Source organism: Eubalaena glacialis, chromosome 20 (assembly GCF_028564815.1).
Source record: "Eubalaena glacialis isolate mEubGla1 chromosome 20, mEubGla1.1.hap2.+ XY, whole genome shotgun sequence".
NCBI classification, from domain to species: Eukaryota; Metazoa; Chordata; class Mammalia; order Artiodactyla; family Balaenidae; genus Eubalaena; species Eubalaena glacialis.
Genome location: NC_083735.1, coordinates 15,255,913 through 15,283,118, shown reverse-complemented (window position 1 = coordinate 15,283,118; position 27,206 = coordinate 15,255,913). Strand labels below are relative to the sequence as shown.

General features: G+C 39.9%; 1 protein-coding gene across 3 annotated transcripts in view; it reads left to right on the top strand.

The window, feature by feature from the left end:
- FAT1 (FAT atypical cadherin 1) overlaps nt 1-27,206 on the top strand; it is a 121,717-nt gene that overhangs the window by 8,777 nt on the left and 85,734 nt on the right. For all 3 annotated transcript variants that reach the window (XM_061177477.1, XM_061177476.1, XM_061177478.1), the window contains exon 2: nt 6,403-9,685. In XM_061177477.1, the coding sequence (XP_061033460.1) occupies nt 6,421-9,685 (3,265 nt within the window). In that variant the 5' untranslated portion in view covers nt 6,403-6,420. The remainder of the gene's footprint in view (nt 1-6,402; nt 9,686-27,206) is intronic.

The window sequence follows — 27,206 nt, the reverse complement described above, 5'->3', positions numbered from 1 at the left end:
AACTAGAAACAGTCATCTTCAAACTACCCACAGACAAGTTTTATAGGTTCGTTGAGTAGGTAAATTACATACTAGAGTTTATATGGAGGCTATTTAAAAATTAGGAAGTCTGTTTAACTTAAGGGCAAGGAAACTTCCAAAAAATTATTTTGAATGGATTAAATCATGTAACTGCTGAAGCTTTTAGGTTCTGGAAGAGAATTATGTGCCGAGGAGAAGGATTTGCAGTGTGTACTGTCAGTATGAATAGTTTGAAGACTGTTCTCAGTTAAATTGGAATCAGTTGTTGATCATTTGAAGGCAGTATTTAAATTAAGTCATTGCTGGAGTAATCAGACTTACTGCAGCTCCAATCAAAGCTAACAACATACAGAGTTAGCAGAAGTAGTTAAATGATATATACCAAGCCTGAGCCTGCTGTTCAATTCTGGGTTCATAGTGCCACCCACCCCCATTTTTACTGAAAAAATGTATTAAGATGGCTTAAAAAGATTTAGTATGTACCCAGAAATAAACAAGATCTACCCATTAATTTTTTGGTGTTAAGAATGAAAGCTTTTAAAAGTACTGTCTACGGCTATTATAATTTATTAGAAAAATGCAGGGTTTTTTTCTGTTGTAAATGTCACCTGGAAGCTGTGAATTGGTTATAGCTGAGTAACAAGCAGGCTTTCTAAGACAGACACAGTACTCTTTTTTGACTCCTGTTAAGTGATTTTAGAGGTCATTAAACGTTTATTTAATATACAATATTTTTAAAAAGCAGGAGCCATTTACATTTCATATTGTCTTTTAACAACTTTGTGGCAGTTCCCTTTGAAAACATAGTCTTCTCCCTCACTATTTAGACATCTCTAGAAAGTACTTTTAAAATGTGACGCTATTCAAACCGAACATTAAGCTCTAAGTTTCAGTAATAAGTTCAGTTCTAGTGACGCTCTCACTGATGTGGATACAAAATGGGAGTATGATGAGGGAAAACACAAAATGCTTGAATATTTTTGTGTATTTTTATTATCATATGTGGAATGGAGAGTCTGATACTGTTTCCCTCTTGGATAGAGGGCTGGAATGACTAATGGCGTGTGTAAGAGTTGCGACTCTAAATAATAAACATACATTTAATAGAATGTATGCATTGTGTAATGCAGTGTCCCACCTAACGCCCTGTCTGAAGCATCTGAAACATCCGAACCTTCAGCTTTAGATCTAAATGTTTGAACTTATGCAGCTGTGTTCTCTGCACGGGGCTGTGTTCTGTTGTGTGAAGCCTGTGCGGTCACAGGAATTGATTGGAACACTTTACATGAAAGTCTCGCAAATGAAGAAACATGAGCATATTAATATCTGACTTCTACCAGAAAAATGATCTTTCTCTCTTATTTATGGAGTTTCAGAAATCTGTACTAAAGATATTTAAGCTTTGGACCTGAGGCCCTTTTCCCTAAAGGCTGAACTAAGTAAACATTCTTTGTTTTCACTTTGGAAAATACACAGAAGAAATCCTGGATTACTGTAAGTTCAAGTAGTGTGATCACCTTCTAAATATCAAAGTGTAGCCTTTGGCTAAAATGGTTTTTGGAGTTTAATTTTCATAAGCGTGAGCACTAGGTAATAATGTACTTTTTTAGATGAAATGGTATTAGTATCTTTTTAGGATTTTGTGTGTGTGTGTGTGTGTGTGTGTTTTTCCCCTGCTTTACTGTTTGTTTTGCATAGAGTAACAGCCATAATTTTTCTGGCATTTTAAGGTGAAACGTGAGTTCACAGTTCTCGGGTAAATTACTGTAAGGTTAACAGGATCTAGAAAGTGGATTTTTTTTCTGATCAAAAGACTTGCATTTAATAATTTAATTACAACGGCATTCTGTTAGCCAAGTTTGCAGAGTAAATTCAGGGTTTTAAGAGGTCTCAGTTATGAATGTGGTCAAAAAAGTTTATTCCAGCTGTGATGTGTCCCGTGAGAAGAACCGTGCGTGGTGGGTGAGTTGTGAAGGGTGAGCCAGGTGTTTGGGAATCCAGCTGTGAGAGAGAAGTGGGTGGTGGCAGAGGCTGCAGGTGTTGCTGAGGGATCATCCTCGAGATGCTGTGGGGAGGGAACAGCTGCAATGGTTTGGAATGTTGAGTCTTCTCCTTGCGCCCTGGGGGTGAAAGGCGTGCCCAGGGCACCAGCGGTGGTGGGAGTAGCATGGCACCAGCCAGTATTAATGGGTCATTTTCAAGGTCTCATGTTAGGCTTCAAACGTTCAGAAAGATTGGTTTGCTTACCATTGTCATTGTCACACCACTGTTTCTTGCTTCTGCCCCAGTGGCTGCTCTCTCTCCCTTGCTGGTTCCTCTCATCTTCTGTCTTCTAGATCTTGGGGAGTAGCACGGCTCTGTCCTTGGTTTTCGTTTCTTGTCTCTGAGCTCTCTCCGTGGGTGATATTTAGTTTTGTGGTTTTAAATGTAGCGTCTTCCATATTCTGACAACTCTCAAGTTTCTCTCTCCAGGGTGGACCTTTCCCACACATCTGACTGCTCACTTGAAGTCATTACTTGGCATTTCTACCTTAACGTGTCTAAAGCTGAACCCTCGATCATACTCCCTAAAATCCGTTCCTCCCTCAGTGCTGGCTTCCCTCTCTTGGAACCTGACAGCTCAGTTCTTGCTCAGCACGTGATCTCTGGAATCTTCTTTGATGCCTCTCTCTTTCTCTCCTTCCGCCTCTGCCCTCCAGTTCATCAGCTGGTCCTGAAGTAGATCCAAAATGTCACCCTCCTCCCCACCCGCACGAGGACCATTGAGGCTGAGCCACCGCAGTCTCTCACCCGTGCTGTTGCAATACCTTCTAACTGGTCTCCCTCCAGCTTTTGCCCTGGCCGCCCTCCCTTCTCTTGTCCACCCCGGTACCAGAGCAGCCCTTTCACTTTAGGTTCGAGCATGTCACTCCCCTGTTCTCGTTTTATTTGTAGTAACATCCAACGTCCTTCACCCTTCATCCATGAGGCCATACTGATCAAAACAAATGATAAAGACATTAGGAGAGAATAGACAAATCTCCCTTACAGAAGAACTCTAAATGATTTATGTAACGTAACTCTCCACCCCTAAGTGTGGACTACACGTAGCGACTTCTTCCAAAGGGCACAGTAGGGGAAGGGGGCAGCAAGTACCCCGCTGCGGAGAAACCCGACAAGCACTGCTTCAACCCAGTGAACAGGGTCAGCATCAGCATCGATGTGATGTGATGAAAATGGCACTTTACCCCGCGCTCTTCCTCCCCTCAACGCATAGCCCCAGTCTAATCATGCAGAAAAACATCAGACAGATTCCAGTTGGGGGACGTTCTGCAAAATTCCTGACCAGTACTTCTCAAAACTGTCAAGGTTATTAAAAACAAGACAAATCAGAGAAACTGTTACAGTCCAGAGGAGCCTAAGAGAATATGATGACTGAATGTAATGTGGTTGTCTTGGCTGGTATCCTGGGATGGGAAAAGGGCATTGGGACTTAGTGAATTACAGTGTATCTATATTATTTCATTAGTTGTGACAAATGTACCATAGTAAGGTGAGATGTTAACAGTAGGGGAAACTGTCTTTGTTTTTTTCTGAAACTCTAAAAGAATTTTAAAATGAAAAGCTTATCTAAAAAAGGCTCTCCTTTATTGCTCTCCCCTCACCCACTGTGCCAGTCCACAACGGTCTTTTTCCTTGTGGCTCCTCTAACTAGTACTTCTCTGCTGGAGATGACTGAGCTTCAGGGGCCATTTGTACTGTCTGGAGACATTTTTAGTTGGGGTTCGGGGGAAGAGAGGCTACAGGCTTTTAGTTGGGTGGAGACCAGGAATAATACTAAATGATGCTTAGGACAGCTCTCCACCCCACACACCCCCTCCCCCGGCCAAGAATCATCTGCCCCAAATGTCAATAGTTTTGAGGTTGAGAAACTCTTGTCCTTTTTCGGGGGTCTCTCTTTCCCTCCATGTTTCTGACTGCAGTCTCCATATCTTTCTGCTTTATTCTTCTCCTTAGCACTAATCATCAGCATCTGATAGTCTCTTTGTTTCCTTGTTTGTCTCTCACCAGGAAATGTATCTTCCATGAGGATTTGTTAGTAGCTTGGTTCACTTTTGTATTCCCAGCATGTAGAACTGTTTCTGACATGTGGTAGGCTCTCATTAAATGGGTGTTGAATGAATCAAATGACCAAAGAAGTGAATTAATGATAAAGATAACATATATATATACTAAAACTTCAAATAGTAGAGAAAAGTGAAAATGTGACATTCCCCCAGCTGCCTGTCCTTCAGAAGTTACCACCGTTAACAGTTTACTTCTTATCTGTCCAGAATATTTGGGTTCATTTTTAAGCACATCCATGAAGTATGCATGTAATTTATCTCCCCTCCCTTTTTGCAAACATAAATGGGATCAGTTTAGTTTTTCCGCTTAATGTATCTGGACATCTTTACATGTCAGTGTATAGAGTGCTCTCTTATTTTTTTAATTACTGCATAATATTTTATATGTAGAATTAAGCAAAAATATTTTAATTGCTTGCAGTAGAATCCTGGTTTAATACTTTGTTGTAAACTGGATACTAGTAACATTATGTTTCCTAAAACAGAAAGTGCTTGTGCAACATCATCTTTTTAATGCTTCTTTAAGACATTTTCTTCACGTTTTATCCCTGGTTTGTAAATGCCTCAGTACCGGGATCTCTGCCTTTTAAAACAGTCTTTAACTCCATGTACCTAGCACAGTCTGTCTGCTAGCAGGTTCTTAATATCTGTAGGTTGAATTCAATCATGAATCAGAGTTTTCACTTGTTTTGATAAAATTATCGGATTGTTACATAATCCTCAAATTTCCCTGAGTATTAGAACTGTTGACCAAATTAAGAGATAGTTTTGGGAAAAGATTGTGTTCTTATTTTGTTTAAATCTTAATTGTTCTAGAGGCCAAAAATTCTGTCTGATTTCCTGACTTTATCTGCTGAGAAGTCATGGTTGCTAAAGCACAAGTTAGGGTGCCCGACTTGAACATGATTCAGTATCAATTAAGCTTCTAATTGCCTTCAGCATATCAGGTTTTTTCTTTTTTTCCTTAATGAAATGATTAATGGGGCAAAGTTGGCAGTCGCTGAGTTAAGATACTGTAAATTAAAGTTGCCATGCTAATTTCCCCTGGCTGTTCGGCCAGCCCTTCAGTCTGCTGTTTCTCTTACCTTGGGGAGCAGTCCCATTTCCCGAATGTTCATTTGAGAGGTCCTTTGCCAGGGCTGCAGCGCTGTCCTCTTCTGACCATGCTCGGATGTTTGTGAAGCTCCGTTGATTTACAAGGTGAATTACGTTGGCATTTAGGGGAACAGTTGGTCTGAAAGTAATTGTCCTCCCCTGCCAGGCCTCAGCCCAGTGAACTGCCTGCCTTCCCGCTGGTTCAGGGTACCCCTTTCTCAAATGTCCTCTTTCCTCCCACTTCGCCCTTGGACCTCCCTGCAGTGCCTGCCACCTTGCTGCGTTGATTGGGCCCCTCTACGCATGTTCGCTTAGATGATTTAGCTTTGTGCAGGTGTGTCTTGTGTTCGGGTGACAGGTTGTTCAGTGCCCCGAAGACAGCGGACCCTCTGTGCACTGGCTGTTGGCAGCAGTGGTGATACAACAGTGATGTTGCCAAGATTTGTGTCCCTGGTTTAGGGAGGGCAAGTTCTGTTTGACATCAAGCTCTTGCTTTTCCTTTTGTAAACTGTTTTGGGCTCAGTTTGTTGGTTCAGAAATGACTTCAGTATTAAACTTGGTGATATATTTATTTTAATACCTTTAAATAGTTAATATAGTGCTAAATGAGACAGTAAACCCTTATATTATGTAGGGAGTGAACTTAATCATTCTTATAAAGAAATAATATAATTTTAAGATAAATTTCTAGATGAGATTACAAGCTATCATTATGGGAGGTTATATAAAACCACTGTTGAGAGTTTTTTTGGTTGTTAGCTGTCCGAAGCGTCCCATGCTCAGGATATTGTAGTAGCATCAAGTTTGTGAGCTTTTGAACACTTAATTTATATATACAAGTAAATGGAAACAATGTTCACTCCCTTTTTAGCAGTCGCTTATACTTGCCTTGAAGATTGAAGTGCAGGAATACAATTTAGTTGTTACAGCTGGCAGACCTTCATCTGATGCTCATTAGGATTCTTTGAGTCATTAAAATAACAAAAATTGTTCTTAAACTTAGTAATTCTAGAAACATTAGCAGTATTGATACTTATATTGGAAAACCATTGCATTTATTCATATTCTGTATAGATGGAAAATGCTTTATTAAAATGTGAGGTCTAAAACCTTAAAAAAAGTACACTTTCTGTTTGTTTTATTTCCCTGAAGCAATGATTCTTATTTTCTCCTGTTGCAGGTTCCTGAGAGTTAAGCAATGGGGAGGCATTTGGCCTCGCTTCTGCTTTTGCTCCTCCTCCTCCAGCATTTTGGAGACAGTGATGGAAGCCAAGCACTTGAACAGACTCCTGTACAGTTTACACATTTCCAGTACAATGTCACAGTGCATGAAAATTCTGCAGCGAAGACCTATGTTGGGCATCCCGTAAAGATGGGTATTTACATTACAAATCCATTGTGGGAGTTAAGGTACAAAATTGTCTCAGGAGACAATGAAAACCTATTCAAAGCTGAAGAGTACGTTCTTGGAGACTTTTGCTTTCTGAGAATAAGGACCAAAGGAGGAAATACAGCTATTCTTAATAGAGAAGTGAAAGACCACTACACGTTGATAGTCAAAGCAGTTGAAAAAAATACTAATGCTGAAGCACGAACAAAGGTCAGGGTGCAAGTGCTGGATACAAATGACTTGAGGCCATTATTCTCACCCACCTCGTACAGTGTTTCTTTACCTGAAAACACAGCCCTGAGGACCAGTATTGCAAGAGTCAGTGCAACGGATGCAGACATAGGCACCAATGGAGAATTTTACTACAGTTTTAAAGACCGAACAGACATGTTTGCTATCCACCCCACCAGTGGCACCATCGTTTTAACTGGTAGACTTGACTACACAGAGACCAAGTTCTACGAGATGGAAATTCTTGCTGTGGACCGTGGCATGAAGCTGTACGGGAGCAGTGGTGTCAGCAGCATGGCCAAGCTCACTGTTCACGTAGAGCAGGCCAACGAGTGCGCTCCTGTGGTAACAGCAGTGACTTCATCACCGTCGGAACTGGAAAAGGACCCAACGTATGCCATCATAACCGTGGATGACTGCGATCGGGGTGCCAATGGGGAGGTCGCTTCTTTAAGCATTGTGGCAGGAGACCTCCTTCAGCAGTTTAGAACGGTGAGGACCTCTCCAGGGAGCAAAGAGTATAAACTCAAAGCAATTGGTGACGTTGATTGGGACAGTCATCCTTTCGGCTACAACCTGACACTACAGGCGAAAGATAAAGGAAGTCCTCCCCAGTTCTCTTCTGTGAAAGTAATTCAGGTGACTTCACCGCAGTTCAAAGCTGGGCCAGTCAAGTTTGAAAAGGAGGTTTACAGAGCAGAAATAAGTGAATTTGCTCCTCCCCACACACCCGTGGTCATGGTGAAAGCCACACCTAGCTATTCTCATTTGAGGTATGTTTTTAAAAGTACACCTGGAAAAGCTAAATTCAGTTTAAATCACAACACTGGTCTCATTTCCATTTTAGAACCAATTAAAAGACAGCAGGCCTCCCATTTTGAACTTGAAGTAACAACAAGTGACAGAAAAGCCTCGACCAAAGTCTTGGTTAAAGTCTTGAGTGCAAATAGCCATCCCCCTGAATTTACCCAGACAGCCTACAGAGCATCTTTTGACGAGAATGTGCCCATTGGTACTACGGTGATGAGTGTGAGTGCTGTAGACCCTGATGAGGGTGAGAACGGGTATGTGACTTACAGCATTGCAAATGTGAATCACGTGCCATTTGTGATTAACCATTTCACCGGTGCTGTGAGTACTTCAGAGGACTTGGACTACGAACTGATGCCACGGGTTTATACCCTGAGGATTCGGGCGTCAGACTGGGGCTTGCCGTACCGCCGGGAGGTTGAAGTCCTTGCTACCGTCACTCTCAATAACCTGAATGACAACACACCCCTGTTTGAGAAGATAAACTGTGAAGGAACAATTCCCAGGGACCTAGGTGTAGGGGAGCAGATAACCACTGTTTCTGCGATTGACGCGGATGAGCTGCAGTTGGTGCGGTATCAGACTGAAGCTGGGAATGAACTGGATTTGTTCAGCTTAAATCCCAGCTCCGGGGTATTGTCATTAAAGCAGTCGCTCATGAATGGTTTAGGGGCAAAGGTGTCATTTCACAGTCTGAGAATTACAGCTACAGACGGAGAGAATTTTGCCGCACCATTGTATATCAACATAACTGTGGCTGCCCTTCACAAGCCAGTAAACTTGCAGTGTGAAGAGACTGGTGTGGCCAGAATGCTGGCAGAGAAACTCCTGCAGGCCAATAAATTACACAGTCCGGGAGAGGTTGAGGATGTTTTCTTTGATTCTCACTCTGTCAATGCTCACACACCACAGTTTAGAAATACTCTTCCAGCTGGTATTGAGGTAAAGGAAAATCATCCTGTGGGTTCCAGCATACTTTTCATGAATGCTACTGACCTTGACACTGGCTTCAACGGAAAACTGGTCTATGCTATTTCCGGAGGAAATGAGGATAGTTGCTTCATTATTGACATGGAAACAGGAATGCTCAAAATTTTATCTCCACTTGACCGTGAAACAACAGACAGATACACCCTGAATCTTACAGTGTCTGACCTTGGTCTACCACAGAAGGCTGCTTGGCGTCTTCTGGAGATCAGAGTTCTGGATGCCAATGATAATCCACCTGAGTTTTTACAGGAGAGCTATTTCGTTGAAGTGAGTGAAGACAAAGAGATAAATAGTGAAATCATCCAGGTTGAAGCCACAGATAAAGATCTGGGGCCAAATGGACATGTGACGTACTCTATTCTTACAGACACAGATAAATTTTCAATTGACAGCACAACTGGAGTGGTTAAAATCGTGAACCCTTTGGATCGTGAAGAACAGCACGTGCATTACGTAAAGATTGAAGCCAGGGATCAAGCCAGAGAAGAACCCCAGCTGCTTTCCACGGTGCTTCTGAAGGTATCATTAGAGGATGTTAATGACAACCCACCCAAGTTTATTCCCCCTAATTACCGTGTGAAAGTTCGAGAGGACCTTCCAGAAGGAACCATAATCATGTGGTTAGAGGCCTATGATCCTGATTTAAGTCAGTCTAGTCAGGTGAGATACAGTCTTATGGACCACGGAGAAGGAAACTTTGATGTGGATAAGCTCAGTGGAGCAGTTAGAATCATACAGCAGTTGGACTTTGAGAAGAAGCAAGTATATAATCTCACTGTGAGGGCCAAAGACAAAGGGAAGCCCATTTCTCTGTCTTCCACTTGCTACATTGAAGTTGAGGTCATCGATGTGAATGAGAACTTACACCCACCAGTGTTTCCTAGCTTTGTGGAAAAGGGTGTAGTGAAAGAAAATGTCCCTGTTGGTTCATCAGTGATGAAGGTATCAGCTCATGATGAGGACACAGGAAGAGATGGGGAGATCCACTATTCCATTCGAGATGGTTCTGGTGTTGGTGTTTTCAAAATAGATGAAGAAACAGGTAGGTGTGTTTTTATTACTGTGGTTTGCTCTTCCGTTTCATTTTTTTCTAAAGTAAGTATGCCCTGTGCTGGCTCCTTCACAATTTCCCGTTGGCCTCTGGTAGGGCGCAGTGCATGTCCATGCTTTTTGTCCTGTTGCACATGTCTTTGTATAGTAAGCCATGAGGATGGAACTAGAGGAACCTGAATGAGTTGGCATAAAATGAGTAGGAAAAAAATCAGAAAAATTGAAATCATTACCACTGATAATATACAGGTTTGTTCTGTATATTATCAGAAGCATCTTTGTGGTTTTGCTGTAACTTTGAGAGGCCCTTCCAGAGTTTTTCCAGCTAGTAAGGTTGAAGACTTAGAAGACTACTCCACTACCTAGCATGCTATTCAGACATTCGTGCACACCTGCAGATTAGGCAGTGCACAGAGAGAAGACCCTGTTCTAAAACTTCATGCTGTGATCTGCTTGACTTAGTACCTTCTTGGGGTTTTGTTTGAAAGGCAGATGTAGGCTGTAGAATGTCAAACTGAGGGGACCTGGCTTTGAATTGTGGCTCTTTCAGTTGTTAATTTGGTGGTCTGGACAAGTTGATTACCTTTTTAAAACTGACTTTCTCCATCTTTAAGATGGGGACACTCAAAATTACTGTAAGATTTATGTGGGCATAAAGTGAAATAACACGTGTTAGAGTCTATTTAATGTCTCTTGGAAATGGTAGCAATGCTCTGTTACGATATTCTTCCCCCTAGAATAAGGTCCTAAAACCAGAACATTCAGGATAGCCAATTTATGCTAGAGTGTGTATTTTTTGTTTTGCATTTTGTACATATCTCAAATTTAGCTGCTTTTCACAGATTTTATAGTTATATATCAGTCTCCCTTGATGGGGCGTGAGCTGTGGTATTAGTTTGCTGGGGCAGCCATAACAAAGGTCTGCCACAAACTAGGTGGCTTAAACAAGAGAAATTTATTTTCTCACAATTCTGGAGGCTAGAAGTCAAAGATCAAGGCAGAGTAGGTTTCTTCTGAGTCCTCTCTCCTTGGCTTGTAGTTGGCCATCTTCCCCCTGTGACATTACATGATCTTCCCTCTGTATGTTTGTGTCCTCATCCCTCTTGTAAGGATACCAGTCATAGGGGACCACTCCCTAATGACCTCATTTTAACTGCTTTATTTCTTTTAAGGCCGTGTCTCCAAGTACGGTCATGTTTTGAGGTACTGGGAATTTAGAACTTAAGCACATGAATCTTGGGGGACACAGTTCAGCCCAAAACCACCTTTAAGGATGGGCTTTTAGCTCATGTATTTTCTGTCCTCAGCACCTAGCAAAAAGTGCCTGGCGTGTAGAAGCTGCTCATTAAATGGTTAAAGACTGAATGAGTAAATTAATGATTATTTTCGCTTTGAATGTTCTGCTTTCTGAGAATGCCTAGTGGAAATAGAAGGAAACTGGGTAATCGCAGCAATAATCAGCCATAGGTGGGGTTCAGTTTGTTTATTAATCTCATTGATGTTTCCTTTATGAATATGTGCATTCTAAAAGGGGTATTTTTCTAATTACATTAAACCTTTAAGTTTTTATTTAGTAATACCACAAATAAGTTCTTCAGTCAGTACCCACCCCAGTACCCACTCCCATATCTAATAGGTGTATAGCACATGAAAAATACTTATTGTCCTAGAAATAAGTGATTTTAGAGACTATACAATTTTTAATGTGTTTTTGTTTATTCAGGGGGTTCTTTTTCTAGTGAATTATATACCACTAGCATGTGGTACAGATCTGCAGATTACATGCTACTCATCTGAAATACCTGTAATGGTTCAATTCAAGAGAAAATAGCATCACCAGCAGCAGTTAGTAATCATCCATCTGAAAAGTAGAATGGATCTTTTTTCTTTTCATACTCTCTGATATGAATTAGTTTTCAGGTACAATAGCAACGTAGAAAAATACCCAGGATTTAGTAACTGAAGCTGAAACTGTGAAGTGTTTTTGTGAATTTCATAAGGACAATTTTTCTTATTTTTTTCTTTTCCAAAGTGGGCTTTGAAAGCCTGTGAAGAGAACTGTTGTAAGTTAAAGTTCAGACAGAAAATAAAAACAAAATCTTAATTTACATTTCCTTGATGTCTTAAATTATATGAGCACAGCCTTTTGGATATTTTTCTTTCAAGTGAGAAGAGTATTTTTATTGTTGCTTTTTAAAGACCTATTTAGAAACTAATATTTTTCGTCTATAAATTTAAGAGACTGGGATATTCTTACTATCAAGGGAGGTGGGGTAACCAACCAACTGAACAAGGCAGTATTTATTCTGAAATACATAATTTATAGTAGTTTTCAAGCTGAATGGCAGTGCCAGACTTTTCCGGTGGTAACTTAGTGAGAGGCCAGGGGATGAGTTGGGATTATGGGCAGTGGGGTAGGAACTGTTATGCATTGGTATAAAGATTGAGATTTAAAGGTGAGAGAAAAAATGGAAATTTCTAGGTCATCTATTGTGCAGTCCTTGCTTTACAGAGGAAAATACATAGCACGCAGCAGATTTATGTTTGTGTGCTTTTTGAAATTGAATAAAGGTGATGTAATAATATTTATACATTGCCCTGGTATACATTGCAAGATATTTTCTTTTTGGCAGTAGAATTATCAGCCCAAGTTATTTTACAGAGACCCCTGGCAAGACACTTGGTATCATAGTATAGAATTCTTTCATGAAAAGTCAGTATGTTTGTGCAGCAGAAATACTAAAATTAGATGTGCTAATTTTTCATTTGGGGTTTGTCTCACTGATTTTGAGGGCAGGTGGGAAGTGTGGAGAGGTGCCTGTCAGATGAAGAAACATAGGGGCAGTTCAGGGACACCGTTGGGCACCCCATAGGACACAGCAGTAAAACTCCGGTGTGAATTGGAGTTGGCCTGGCCCAGTTTGGGTTCATTAGCACCTTTCAGGAACTTCAGTCTCTGCTCCTTGCCCATTTCTGCTGAGCCTCCTTTCTCCTCTAGGGATACGTTTCATATGAGGTTGATGTCTGTGGGCCTGTACAGAGCTGCTGTGGGTGTGGAGCCCACGAACCTGCCCACCTCATGGTCTCTTTGCTTCCTGCCTTTGACTTAACTTTAAACTCTGTAGTGTTGGTTGAATAATATAACCGAGTTTTTGTGGTGTTTTACCTATTTCAACATTGTCACATACGCGTATCATTTGTATGCTTCTCATAGAACAGAGGATATATTCAGCTATCTGAATTTAGTTCTTTTTTTTTTTTCTTTTTCTCTCCTTTTTTCTTGTTTTCTTTTATTTTATTTTATTTGTTTATTTATCTATGGCTGTGCTGGGTCTTCGTCTCCGTGCGAGGGCCTTCTCTAGTCACGGCAAGCGGGGGCCACTCTTCATCGCGGTGCGCGGGCCTCTCACCATCGCCGCCCCTCCCGCTGCGGAGCACAGGCTCCAGACGCGCAGGCTCAGCAGTTGTGGCTCACAGGCCCAGGCGCTCTGCGGCATGTGGGATCCTCCCAGACCAGGGCTCGAACCCGTGTCCCCTGCATTGGCAGGCAGATTCTCAACCACTGCGCCACCAGGGAAGCCCTGAATTTAGTTCTCATTATTTTTAAGATGCTCCTTTTTCTTTAAAAAAAAAAAAAAAAGCCTACTTAAATTTGAAACATCCCCTGACAAGTTGTTTTTTTTGGAAATGGAAATTCTATGGACTACCTAAAATATGTAGTTGGATGAACAGCCCTGTCAACTGAATTTTGTGCATCTTTTGCTAATTGGCTTTGCAGGGAGGCAACACGTACTTGCAGTATGGGGGTGACAGTCATTTGACTCATCAGATAATCTCTCACTGTGTCATATGCTTTTCCTGGAGAGGCCGCTGGCTGTTAGTTAACTGTTCTGACAAATCCAAGCCCACACGATTGATTGTCCATTGGAGGTTTGGAAAGGTCGAGTGTTAGGTGAAACACTATTTGGAAAGTCAGTCTTGTTAGAGAGCCAATCTCCAGTGCCCTAATTAAGATTCTCCCCTTTTTTTCTCCTTAAAATCTACAGTGACGGTTGTAAAGCAGGTTTAACAGAAATGTTCGTGGAGTACGTATCTTGGAAGCATGTGTAATTTCACATTTAGGTTTTTATTTTCCTGACTTTATACTTCTCAGCGTTCACCCCATTCTCACTTCCAATACGTTCCTCGTTGCCTTGTTGTAAGCTTCAGAGTTGAGCAGAGTAGAATCTTGGGGCTTCCTCCTGGAGATCTGTGGAATAAATTCAGCTTAGTGTTCTTGGCTGATGAGGACCCCTCCAAGTTAATTATTACTTGAGCACCAAGTAAAACGTTGCGGGTTTTTGCTAATTTTTAAAACTAAGGATAATTTTTAAAACTAAGGATAATTTTTAAAACTAGCAAAATGCTTGGCCAAAAGTTTCTTTTCAATTGTTAATAGGACCTCGTATTGAAGCAGTGTTTATTAGTTGAGCTCTGTTGCACCCATGTCTGTATTGTAATGGGATGCCTTTTAGGTATGTTTTCCCTTCTGCCTGGAGTACTTTGGTTCAGTTTGGCTGTTGGTGTAGTGCAGCCAAGCAAGAGTGTTTTCCCCTTGTGACTCTACATATTCAGGGAGACCAAGTATTTCACTAAGATAAAAGCAAATTTCTGAACTTATTAGTGCTGTGTTACTCTTAGACTCCCAATCCTGCTTTCAGGATTGAAATTTACATTTTGATGAAAAGACTTGGAATGAATTAATATGGAAGTACAGCTGTTGCAACAAGATAAACCACTGTTCATGAAATATGGGAGGGAGAATAAGGACTACATTTTTCTTGAGAGAACCTGGCTACATTCTCATTACAGGGGAGCGTTATTGCACCATTCCTGGGTCACCTGCTTGGAGACTGGCTCCTGGCCTGCCTTAGGGGATGCAGGAGGAACGATTTGTGTAATGGGAACAGAAGGGAATTCCAGTCCAGGCTAACCTTATTGTTGACTTAAAAAACCTTTTCCCAACTTAAAGTAGGATATTCTGCATACAGCCAGGGACCTATGTTTTTTCCCAGGGCCACTTCTCTCATGACAGAAACTAGAATGTAGAGGAAAGCTCTTCATGGGCTCAAGCATCATGACCAAAAAGTCTGTAAGAGTGGCTGAGAGCTGGGCGGCCGCTAGAAGTGTGGTCTAGCGTGGTGGGACCAGGAGCTGGGTCTAGAATTCCGGGCAGCAGGAACTTAAATAGATACTGGTGGGAGGCCCATTAGGGAGTGAAGAAATTTGCTGATGAAAGAGCTTTTGTGTTGCCATCTCCTCCCTTAAGTGGCCACAGCTGCTGTCCTGTTCTTTCTTTTTGTTCTCCTCCTCAGAAAGTCGAAGAGAAAAGAAACTGATTTCCTAGCCAACAGTGAGATTGAAAAATCGGGCTTTGGCAGAAATTATGTGATGACAGTGTGTTGTTGCTGTGTCTGGAAGTAAGAATCTGTGAATCTGAGTCAGGGCAGGGAGGGTGTGGTAATAATCCCACTGGGGAAGGGACCCTCCTTTGAAGCAGGAGGATTTTAAGGTGAAAATAGGATCTAATTAGAAATCCTAAGGAAATTCCATTTTGTTTTAAGAGGAAACAGAGGATCAGCTTTTCTTTAGTTATTTGTATGATATTTAACGAGTTGATGCTTTAAGTACCGAGTGAATGTGGCTGGAAGAGGGGTGGGGATATAAAGCCCTGTGATTCCAGGTGGTATTACGTTGTTTAGCAGCATGTGGTGAAGGCGTGCAGTGCCCTGATACAATCCTAAATGATGTGTGAGGGCCAGAACCTGGGGGGGATGCGGTGGAAACAACTTGAAGTATGCTCTCTGGCTGCATGCTTTCGGTGATAATGACAGTAACGATGAGGGGCGTCATTGTAATAAGAAACCACAGAGACTTTTTGAGTGTCACAACCAGTGCTGTTCTAAGCACTCTATATGTATTAGTTTATTTAATCCTCACAAGTACCAGATAGTTACTGTTGTCGCTATGTTACCGATGAGGAAACGTTCACAAGTTAAATAAGTTGCCTTAAAACCACTTGAGTACTAAGTGGCAGAACTAGGGAGCGTGTGCATGCAAACACTGCATTGGACTGACTCTTACTCAAGAGTGAGTGGTCTTGAGATGCTCTAAGGGAGCCCATTTAAAGTTGAGTGGGATTCTGGGCTGAACGGGGGTGGGCTGGGCTGGGCTGGACCCTTCAATCCTAAATTTGAGGCTTGGTCTTGAAGGAGTATTGACTCTTAAGAATCTTCCTCCTTCATTTTTTTCTCAGAACGATGTATTGCTCTTTGGCACATTTAGGAGAACAGGATTTTAGTGTTACAGAGTGGTAGCATTTAAACAATTTAAGATTATTGCACTGAACTGATTAGTAGCGGGTGAATCATGTTGAGTAATATCGTGAGCTTCCATGTCTAGTGGAGATGGACAGGTGTCTCACCTGTGTTTTCAGTTGTGAAAGTATGACCTTCTCATGAATAAAAATGCTGCCTGTGTGAACTGTACTGGATGTTAGTTGAAGCCTCTTTTCATGGAAACCTTGTTTTAGGTGGTTGTTAGGGTCCTGGCTAACCTTTAAAACCAATTTAATACACACAGTAGCTGAAGCTGGCTTAACCCGTGCTGCTTCTTTGAATGGAGTTCCTCGTGGTCGTTGTCTTGCACTGTCATCCTCGATGCCTTGGCCTCAGCCATTGTCCTCACCACCATGTGGCATGAGGCATGAAAGCCTTAGTGAACCTGTTCTCCTTCTCAACCCTCTTGGCAGGGAACCATCTTTATGTTCTAAGAGTGTTGAAGAGTTGAGTGTTCATACCTTGATGAGCGGCATATGTGTATAGAGATTTAATACTCCATTAACCTGTAGTCTGTTCTTTCTGTATTACCTGCCTTGCCCAATTATGAAAATTGAGTAGATTTTAAACTTTAGTTGTTTGTCCATGTTGGATTTTTTTCTTAACCGTTTAGTTCCTGTTGTTTTGACTCTGGATTGTTTTAGTTCATAAGTCTGTGTTTGTCAAGTATTTATTATCTGTTAGTTTGTATTTTGTGTACTCCTTTACTTTGCAGCTACCTTCATGGCACTTAGTTTTTAAAAAACCAAACCATGTTGCTGTAAATAGTGCATTCTCACCATACAGGACACAATGCCACAAAGCCAAGTCTTTCATGTCTTCGTTACTGGGAATAAATGGACTTGGAAAGGTTGCTCTTCAAGGGCACATGGCTGAACGTGTTGAACTGGCAGTTATCCAGTTTAACGGCAGTGATAAAAGTCGAGGAAACTATTCACATATATACTTCAAGGGCCAGTCTTATCAACTAACTTGCCTTGGCAATTGAAGTACGCTTTCTCCCCTCAGAATATCTGCTATCGTATTGAACCTGTTTCATTGCTAGGCCTCCAAGTAGCTGAGTAAACTGACCTGTTGAAAGAGAATCTTTAGAGGTGTCTATTTATTTTATGCTGGAAAAAGTCTACCAAATATGGTCTTTTTAATTTTAGCCCAGTTGATTTTTCCTTTTTTTTTTTTTTTTTTGTTAAAAGTTACCCAGCTATTTCTGTAGTTTCTTAAGACTTCTTTCTAATTTGTGCTGGTTTAGCCATATTGTGCGCTTATCTTACTTTCTTCATATTTATCACCATCAGTATATAATTATAGTTAACATTTATTGAATGCTTACTGTGTACTAGCTCTATTTTAAGCTCCTTATTTTATTGTCTCATTAGATCATCACAGTAATTCTTGAGTAGAATTAGATGGTAGTATACTCTGTTCGTTGAATTTTGAAATATTTGTATACGTATATATATTTTTTAATATTTATTTACTTGGCTGCATGGGCTCTTCATTGCAGCGCGCGGGCTTAGTTGCCCCGCAGCATGTGGGATCTTAGTTCCCCGACCAGGGATTAAACCTGCGTCCCCTGGAGTTAAGGTGGAGTCTTAACCACTGCACCTCCAGGGAAGTCCCCATACATATATATTTTTAAATTAAGTAGTGTCATAGGAATTGATGTGGTTTAAGGTGTGACACACTGCGGGTGTTCTGGTAATACAGAGGTGGTTCTTGAGCAGGGGCGTTCCATCTCCATGGACTCCTCCTTAAAGCTTTTAGTGTCCCTATTACATGAAGTCCAAGCTCTTCAGCATAGCCTGTGATGCCCTAGTAAACTTGCCTCCCTTTTCCAATGTCCTTTGCCTGTGCTGCCCTCATCAGCTCCTGTTCATCCAGGTGCTTTAGCCAGGTGGGGCCGGTCCCTTCCCTGTCACCCTCTCACCCCTCTGGGCCCCATTATTTCCTATCTCCCTGCCTTTGGGTAACACAGTGACCACTTGATCGGCTCTTATTTTCTCTAACTCTGCTTTAATAAATCTTTGTTGACAAGCTTTCTCCTTCATATGGAGCTAATTCTTTTCTTGTATGTATTTTTTTTCACTTTAAGTATCACTCTAGTGTAATTGTTTATTTACAGTCCTTTTCTCAGTTGTCAGCTCCTTGTGTGGGTAGATTCTAAATCTTTTACTACTGGGTTCATGTAATAGGCACTCTGTAAATATTTGTTAGGTTGGCCTAATGAGCCCCTGTTGCCTCTCCTGAGAAGCCTTTCCTGAGACCAGGTCGTTAGTCTGCTTCTCTTTGTTCCCCTTTCTGTACATGTCTGACTCGGAGTTTTTTGGTTTATTGGTCTTTTTCATGTGTGTCTCCCAGAATTCAAGGACAGAGCACAGTCTTGCTTTTCTTTCTGCCCGCTCCTAAGCACAGTGGCTGACATAGCACTGCATAGCCTTTGTTCCACAAACAGATTGCAACATATAATAATGGTAGTCATGAAAGGGGTGTCAGGCCTTTCTTCTACTGCCCTCCCGGATACCTGTATCCAGATCTTCAAAACAGTGGTTATTCATGTTTTCAGAACCACAGAAACTTTTGAGAATCTGTTGAAAGCTGTATATTCTCTCTTCAGAGATTCAGCAATTTGGTTACAATACCAGGGGCTCATGAAATGCTAACTCTGTTCATGGACCCTCAGTGTCCTTGGACCCCTGGTTTTAAGTCCCTCTGTTCTAGAGGTTTCAGGGTGGCCAATCCTCACAAGTTCTCATAAGGGAGGACCAGAGGGCGAGGAGAACAGTGATAACGATGGTGACAGTGGTTAATGACAGGCATTTGTATAATGCTCCACAGCCTGCAAGTATTTCTACATACATTATATGGCACTTAGTCTAATATGTGCTTATACAGTGGGTTTTATTTCTACTTTATAAATGAAGTAGGTAAACCTTTGCAACGGACAAATAGAAATCACTTTTCTGTATATTTGTACATGTGGGTAAAATGTACAGATTCAAGAGAATCTGTCATCCAAGGCTATTTCCAAGTGGAGTAATAACCTATAGTTCTTTGCAAACCTGTATCTTCAGATAACCCTGTCTCCCCATTAAGGTGTACAAGACAAACGATTATAATAAAATATTAAACAATATATCCGTTTTTAAGGTAAGCAGCTGTCTGGGCCAGAATTTGATCTTTAGTATTGCCAGCTTACCGTGGAAATCCTCCATAGCTCAAACTACTAGTATGCCTTTATTAAGGTAAAATAATGTGAGATAACGTAGACTTCTAATATTGAACTTACCTTTCTTGACAGACTGGATTTTTATTTAAATGGTCTTAAAAATCAGAGCATTTGGGATTTAATAAACTGTTTTAGTTCTGTAAGTAGTCCCTTATTCAGTACAAAAGAAAAAATTTGATGAGTAATGCTTATTTTTAAGGCTACTGTTTATTATAAAAGGAGCATTAAATAACTTTACAGTGAAAGATGAAATTAATGTGTTTGTGGCAACATTTTCTGATCTGTGATTTACAGGTATTGATATTCATATCACTTCCAGTCAGTATGTTATGTCAGTTGTTGTAAACAGTGATTTTGGACTCTTTCATGAAGTAATATGTTTTCTTTATCACAAGTTGAAGACATTTTGTTAGTTTAAAACAGCTTTTTGGAAAAGGACTTTACATTTGAATTAACTTTTAAAGTATTTTAAAACAGTTCAACCATAAATTCTTAGTTAAAAGATTCTCTAAGATCCATTTGTTTTTAGTGTTTGTTTGTTTGTTGTTTTTTTTTAAATAATTTTTCAACCTGACCCCCCACTCATTTTTATTGACAGTGCCCAAATTTTTTTTTTTTATAGTAATCTTTTATTTATTTATTTATTTTTGGCTGTGTTGGGTCTTCGTTTCTGTGCGAGGGCTTTCTCTAGTTGCGGCAAGCGGGGGCCACTCTTCATCGCGGTGCGCGGGCCTCTTCACTGTCGCAGCCTCTCTTGTTGCGGAGCACAGGCTCCAGACGCGCAGGCTCAGTAGTTGTGGCTCATGGGCCCAGCCGCTCCGCGGCATGTGGGATCTTCCCAGACCAGGGCTCGAACCCGTGTCCCCTGCATTGGCAGGCAGATTCTCAACCACTGCGCCACCAGGGAAGCCCTGTTTGTTTGTTTTTTAAATCTTGGCCACACCTCTCATGGCTAGTTTCCCTGACCAGCGATTGAACCTGCCCCGGCAGGGCAGTGAAAGCACCGAATCCTAACCACTAGACCACCAGGGAGCTCCCTGCTTTTAGCTCGTCATTAACTTAACTGTTTTACTTGCCTGTTTAGTCTTAAAGCTGGTTGACATCAAGCTGTCTCAGATATCTTTATCTTGTTGCAGTTCTTGGCACACAGCTGGTAGTCAGTAAATACTTGTTCAGTGATGGTCATCTTTTGATAAAGCCAATAAATGTTTGTCACATGACGCTGTTCTTCTTTTGATTTGTTCCTCAGCTGAAGGTGTGTACATTTTTAAATGAAAAAAAGATGAGTTTGCCATGTAAAAACCAAGTTAGTTCACTGGTTGAGGCATCAGAATGGAAACCCGTTACTTTTAAAGGATAGATCTAAAACAATTTTTTAAAGTATTTTTTCCTTAACAGCGTGATGACTTCATGTAGAAGATGAAAGCTGATTAGGAAAGCATGAACATGAATAACATCCATGTTTGTTTTTAATTAGCTCAGTGTTGTTGGTTTTAGAAAGAAGTCAAACTAAGTATCACATCTACAGAATATAAAGCTTTATAATTTAAGGCCCATGATTTTTCAAATAATGTGTTTTGCATAGTGTATATTAAGAACTATTCTAACATTTAAAAAAATCTGCTTTTGTCATTTTATGTGTCACAATAGGAGCTGTATGAGGGCAGGGACCTTTGTGTTGTGCCTGCCTGTGTTGCTAGTGCCTAGAACTAGGCCTGGCACGTAGTAGGCCCACAGCAAACACTTGGTGGATCGGTACAGTTTGAACTTGAAATAGATTGTTACCAAATAATAAAAGAAACACATATCTAGATAACCATCATTGGGAAAGACCTTTTAAATTTGTTCTACTGGGAATATATAGAGAAAATTATAAAGGGGTAGAAAGGTGTCATATGTGCTATAGGTCCACCTGTTCTTTTAATGCACTTAAAACTGATCTTCCATTTAAAATACGCTTTTTCCCATACTTCTGAAATAGCTCAAAACAAAAGAATTAGAGTAACAGCCACAACAAAACTTCAGTGGCACTGCCGATTCCTTTTGTTTATACTTTGCTGGCTCGAGAAGCAACTTCATTTGTCAGATTGGGTTACCAACACCTAGAATTAGAAATCCTAAATTCTGCGGCTTTCTAGGTGAGTATACCTGCCTTAGGGTTTGTTGTTTTCTTGGGCTATAGAATAGCCTGTGTCATTCTCTGGGAAACATATTTCCTCTGTTTTAAGTACTGAAAGATGAACATCCATTTATATTGTATGTTATTTTGCAAACATTTAACTCTTGAAAGACTTTCAGATTAGTAGAGCCTATTTTTATTTGCTGGTGCCATTATTGATGAATTTCCTAAAGCTTAAAAGAAGTAATTATTTCTAGAGCCCTAGAGTATTTTTGAAACTGTCAGTTTTCGGCAATAAATTGAGCACATATAGATGTACTCTTTTAAAAAGCCATTTGTTGTTTATTGTAAATCTCTTGGTTATTTCTGTTAATGGGGTGCTATTTACTTATAGCAAATCCTTCTTTTAAAGCCTAGTAGAATTAAGGAGAAATTTAATGAGACTATGTTAAGGAGAGTAATATATGTAAAAACAAAGTATTTTCCTCATCTAAGTGACTGCATCTAAATTTAAAAATATATTTTCCTCATCTAAGTGACTGCATCTAAGTTTAAAAAAAATATTTTCCTCATCTAAGTGACTGCATCTAAGTTTAAAAAAAAAATTCTTATTTGCTCTTTGTCTACTTTTCTTGCTTACTTAGGGCATCTAATTCTAAACCTTTCATCCATATGAATAGACGGTTAGCAGTAGCTAATTCAGTTCACTTTGTTTTTCTAATTTATACGTAACTCTTTAGGATGATTAAAGGAAAGGCAGAAAACCTTTGTGGAAGTTATTCTCTATGTATTTGGGTAGAGATCTGTTCGGAGGAGGCACATTTTGGTGCCTGAGAACCAGTTGAGAGTTACGAGAAATGGAGAGATGATGTCTAGTTTAAGTTAGGTTTAATGAGAGCGATTAGAAGATTTAGTGGAGTAAATGCAGAGAAATCCAAAGCCAAATTGAAACTCTCATTATCTTTGGGCTGATGTGAAATACTGTGAAGGAAGTCACAGAGAACCATGTTATTTAGCCTTTTGTTGGGAAATAAACCACCTTAAAGTTAGTGGCTTCAAACAGCCGCCTAAGTTTATTTAGGTTACAATTCTGTGGGTTGGTAGTTGGGGCTGGATTCAGCTGGGTTTTTCCTTTGCTAGTTTCATCTGGGCTCGCTCATGTGTTGGGTCATTTGCTGTCAGCATGATGGCTCAGCTTCTGGGAGTTGGCTAGATTTTGGTTGGGGGCCGGGGCTACAGCCCTACATGTGTCATCATCCAGCAGACCAGCTTGAATTTGTTAACATAATAGTCTCAGGGTTCCAAGAGCTGGAGAACAGAAGCAGCAAGACTTCTTCAGGCCTGTACTCAGAACTCATGTGTTGTCACTTCTCCCACATTCCTGGCTGAGCAGGGTGACTCAGTGGGTAGAAAAATAGACTCCACCTCTCAGGAGGCGTTGCAAAGTATTGCGTTCATTTTTCAGTCTACCACAGTCGCTTTAGCTGGTTTTTTCCCTTCGAGGAAATTCCTTTTGAATAGTAAATGTACATAAGAATTTAAAGGCGTTTGAAAATTGTCTGTAAAAAATATCTATAGTATCTTGAAAGGTTTCTACCTTACATATTCAGCTATACATAAGGTTTTTAATGCTGTTAAAACATTTCATGGTTTTAAAATACTTCTTCAAGTTATTTAAAATATATTTCCGTGTAAGCTAGAACTTGATCAAAGATACCAGGAGTATGCATGAAGAGTAAAGACACCAAAACCATAGTCTTTACTCCTTCTCAGTTTTTATCACAAAGATTTCTGAAGTTGCCTGTCCCCAGGGAATTTGAGGATCCCAATTTTTGAACAGCATTTTAATGCCAAAGGCAGAGATATTGTCTGGTAAAGGTAGCCAGGAGGTCTTCACGACAGCCTTTGGTTTCTGGATGTTGTTTTTTACACCACTTTTCTTGCTAATTAATTTGTCACAAATTGTTTCATTTATTGCTTTTTCTTAGAGGAAGACTTGGGGGAAATGGAATGGGAAGTACAGGGACAATTTAGGGGACATTGAAAGAGGCAGGGAACATAGGAGGGTGCATTACTATCTCTTGGCTTCGTACACGTTCCTTATACCTCTGCTCACGTTTCAGCTTAAATGGAAACGTATTAAAAATAATTTAAAGATGTATTTTAATGCCACTTAGTATTGTATTAAAGTTAGCTTGTATTAGAGTTACGTGACATATATGCAACAGAATAAATAGGAAAATGCCCTATGACATTTCAAATCTCAGAATTTGAAACAAACTCATAAATGTACTGACTGACTAAACCTTGTGATGTTTCTGTAATTTGGGGGAGTTAATGAAAATTTGGGGAGTTAATGTCTTTAAACACATTGACATATCTGTGGAAGAGGAAACCTGTGGCTATCTTTTTTTTTTTTTTTAAAGAAGATATAATTAAACCCTGGTTAGTATTATTTTCCTCAAAGAGATTAGAAAAACAAGCAATGAAAAATAATCCTCCTTAGAGAAGAAAAGAATAAGTGACCTCAATAAAGTATAAATGTTTGTTCATTGTTTATTGCTGTACAGTGATCATTAAATATCAAAATGAATGTTCTTGTTTCTAATAAAATTCTTTCATAGGATGAAATTAAGATTCTATAACAGAAGTTTAATTTAGGTTTCATTAGAAACCTAGTCTAGAGATGCTGACCTAAAATTTGATATTTTAATAAATAATGAATCTTGAATAGAGTATATGGAAGATCATTTTATCTAAGAGAATAGCAGTCTTAAATTCTCCATTTTGGGATTAGAGGTAAATCTGCATTATGATAGATACCTAATCAGTACAATCTGTGTAACCAAAACAAAGCACAACAAAACAATTTGTGTCCCAGAGTAGACTATAAAACCACTTATTAGAAGTACCCTATTTAAGCATTTTATTCCGATGCAAGTGCCCATATGAAAAAAGTGAGCCTATATTCACAACTTATATTTGCAGAATTGTATAAATTCTGCCAGTGTTTTATTTTTTCTTCAAATCTTCAAAGAAGAGTTAGTTGACAGCTTAAGGCAGCATTACTCAGTAGGACCGTCCATGTATATAATTTTAAATATTCTAAATGCCACACACACACACAGACACAAATTAAATAAGTGAAATTAATTTTGACAATATATTTTATTTAACATACATTTCAGCATGTAATCAACATAAAAGACTGTTAATGAGACCTTTTATGTTTTTGGTTCACATGAAGTCTTGAATTGATGTGTATTTCGCACTTACAGCACATCTCTGTGTGGACCAGCCCCACTTCCAGCACGGCGCAGGTTGAGAGAATTGTGTGGAGCTCAACTACTCCTGAGGAATAGTTGTCAATTCGAAGCAGGGCTCAGTCACCCAGTGAGGTGATGGCCCCATGTCTGTTCCTCCATGATTGGTTGGTGCACCCTTGCTGGGAAGGGGTGGTGGGAAGAGTTAAGTAGTTCTGTGTGACAAGTTTAGTATTGTTAGGAGCAGATACCTTCTTGGGATGGTATTCAGTGAGGATGTTAAAAACTCACTATGCTGGTGTTGCAGAAAATTTCTTTGTCAAAGAAATTTCTTTGCTGCTGGCTTAGATCCTGGTGTGTAAAAATATTACAGTGAAGCAATTCTTGTGGTGTTAAGCTAGTGTCAAAGCTGGATGGAGACTCATTTTGCAGTCATTTGACCTGGGCTGTCTCTTACTTTGTGTTAGTGGATGTAGCAACCTAACAGTTAATTTCAAATTAGAACTTTGTTTTCAATTAAAAATTGTCTAGTGATAGCTTTTGTAAAATTCTGAGTGAATCAAGTGTCTTTTTTTTCAGGATAAACATCTCTTATTAAACTAGTCCCATTCACGTTGCCTTTTGGGTACGTATTTGGGGTTGGTAGCATAATTCTAATTTGATTTCACCTTCGAGGGCTAAATCTTCTTTATGTAAATGTATATGATGTCTTAAGATGGTTTTTACCAAGTGATTTTCCAAAAGATGTGATTAGACCAGGTCTTCCATTTCCAAATGAAGCAAAACCTGTAGTAATTAACAGACCAAGTTCCTATGGGCTTGGGAAATTGTTAACCTTTGTAACCCAAAACCTATATTTTTCATACTTCTCTTTGGGATTAAGGACAATGATGAAAAATAGTCCTTCTGTAAACTTACTCTTGTGTTGCTTCAGTTTTAATTCTTTTCAGAGTTAAAAAGTTCATATTTTCATATTTTGGGATTTTTCTGTGTAAATTTTGGGATGTGCACACTGGGATGGTTTTTGTCCTGTCATGTTCTAGTAATGACACTCTTCATGGCATTTGAATGGGCAGGTGGTTAAAACCTGCTATACCATGCAGGCCGCCACTGCTGCCCTGGTATCTCACAGATCTACCTGCTTTTGGGCTTTAACAGTTTTACATCAAAACTTGTGAATGAAGCTTAAGTAAATATGTTTATTTTGTGCTGGCTGCTGGCCGGGAGTCTGCTAAAGCAGCTGGAGATTTTTTTTTTTAACCCCTGCCGGGTGAACCATCACGGTGACAGGTAAATAGCATTCCTCAATGAAGCTTGAACTCTCCTCCCGCCCCCCCTTCAGGACTGTAGAATGTAGGGATTGTCTTGCTCTGAGCCCTATTGATTAGGTCACAGCCTGGTCTTCGGAAAACAGAGTTGCCCTGGGGCCACCTCACTGCAGGGAATTTGCTAAAGCCGGAGTGAAAGGGCCACATGGGGTCTCCAGATTACCTTATGAACAGGAATCTGTTCAGGGAGCAGAGTCCTTATTAAGGACTATTAACTTTTTCAGGCTTCTCCTTGGACTGAAAAGCACTTGGAAGCGAAGGAATAATAAAAGGAAATTGTTGCCAAAGCCACTGAAGGTGCATCTCAACCCATCTCAGGGAGTGCATCTGTTCAGTTGCAAATTTGTTTCCTGCTTGGGGCTTCTGTTAGCTTTAGAAGTCCCCTTTTAAGGTCTTGAAAGGGGAGTTTGAAAATGATTACATAATATTGATTCTTTTCTTTGAAGAGTTGACTCTCCATAGCATTTGGGCAAAGTTGGCAGGGAACCACTTGCATTTGTAAAATGAACTTTATTTTCCAATTAAAAAAAACAGTATATAACCATTATAGAGCTCTGGGAAAATGTAGACTATTATGAAGAAGAAAAAAAAACTTAAAGTTCTACTGCCTAGAGCACCACTGAAATTTTTTCCTAACTTGTGTACACACACACACACACACACACACACACACACACACACATATACCCATATGGCTCCAAGTGCTGGATTTTTTAAAAAGTAAACTTAACACTGTGCATATTGCTTTGTTGACTTCCTTTCAATATACACATCCAGGGCCTTTTGTGATTTTTTAAATATTCTTAGAGAACATGATTCTTGGTAATATAGTATGCCATCACAGAGATTAATTGTAATATGTATAACAATACCTAGTTTTTGAACACTTAAATTATTTCCTTGTACTTGTACTGTTTCTCTGTTGCCCTAGCATAAATTCCAGGAAGTGGAATTACTAGGTCAGAGGAAATAAAAATTTTAAAAGTTTTTTTGCTACAAAACAAATTGCCGCATTTTTACCCATAAATAAAAGCCTCATCAGCAGTTTAAGAGAGTTCATCTCTGCATTCTTGCTGCCACTGACTATCTGGATTTAAAAACAAAACCCAAAAAGGTACCAATATTGTTAGTGAAAAAACTTCAATCAGGGAACTATCATAATTGAAATGGTGATTGTTAATTTTGTGGCTGTACTTCTAG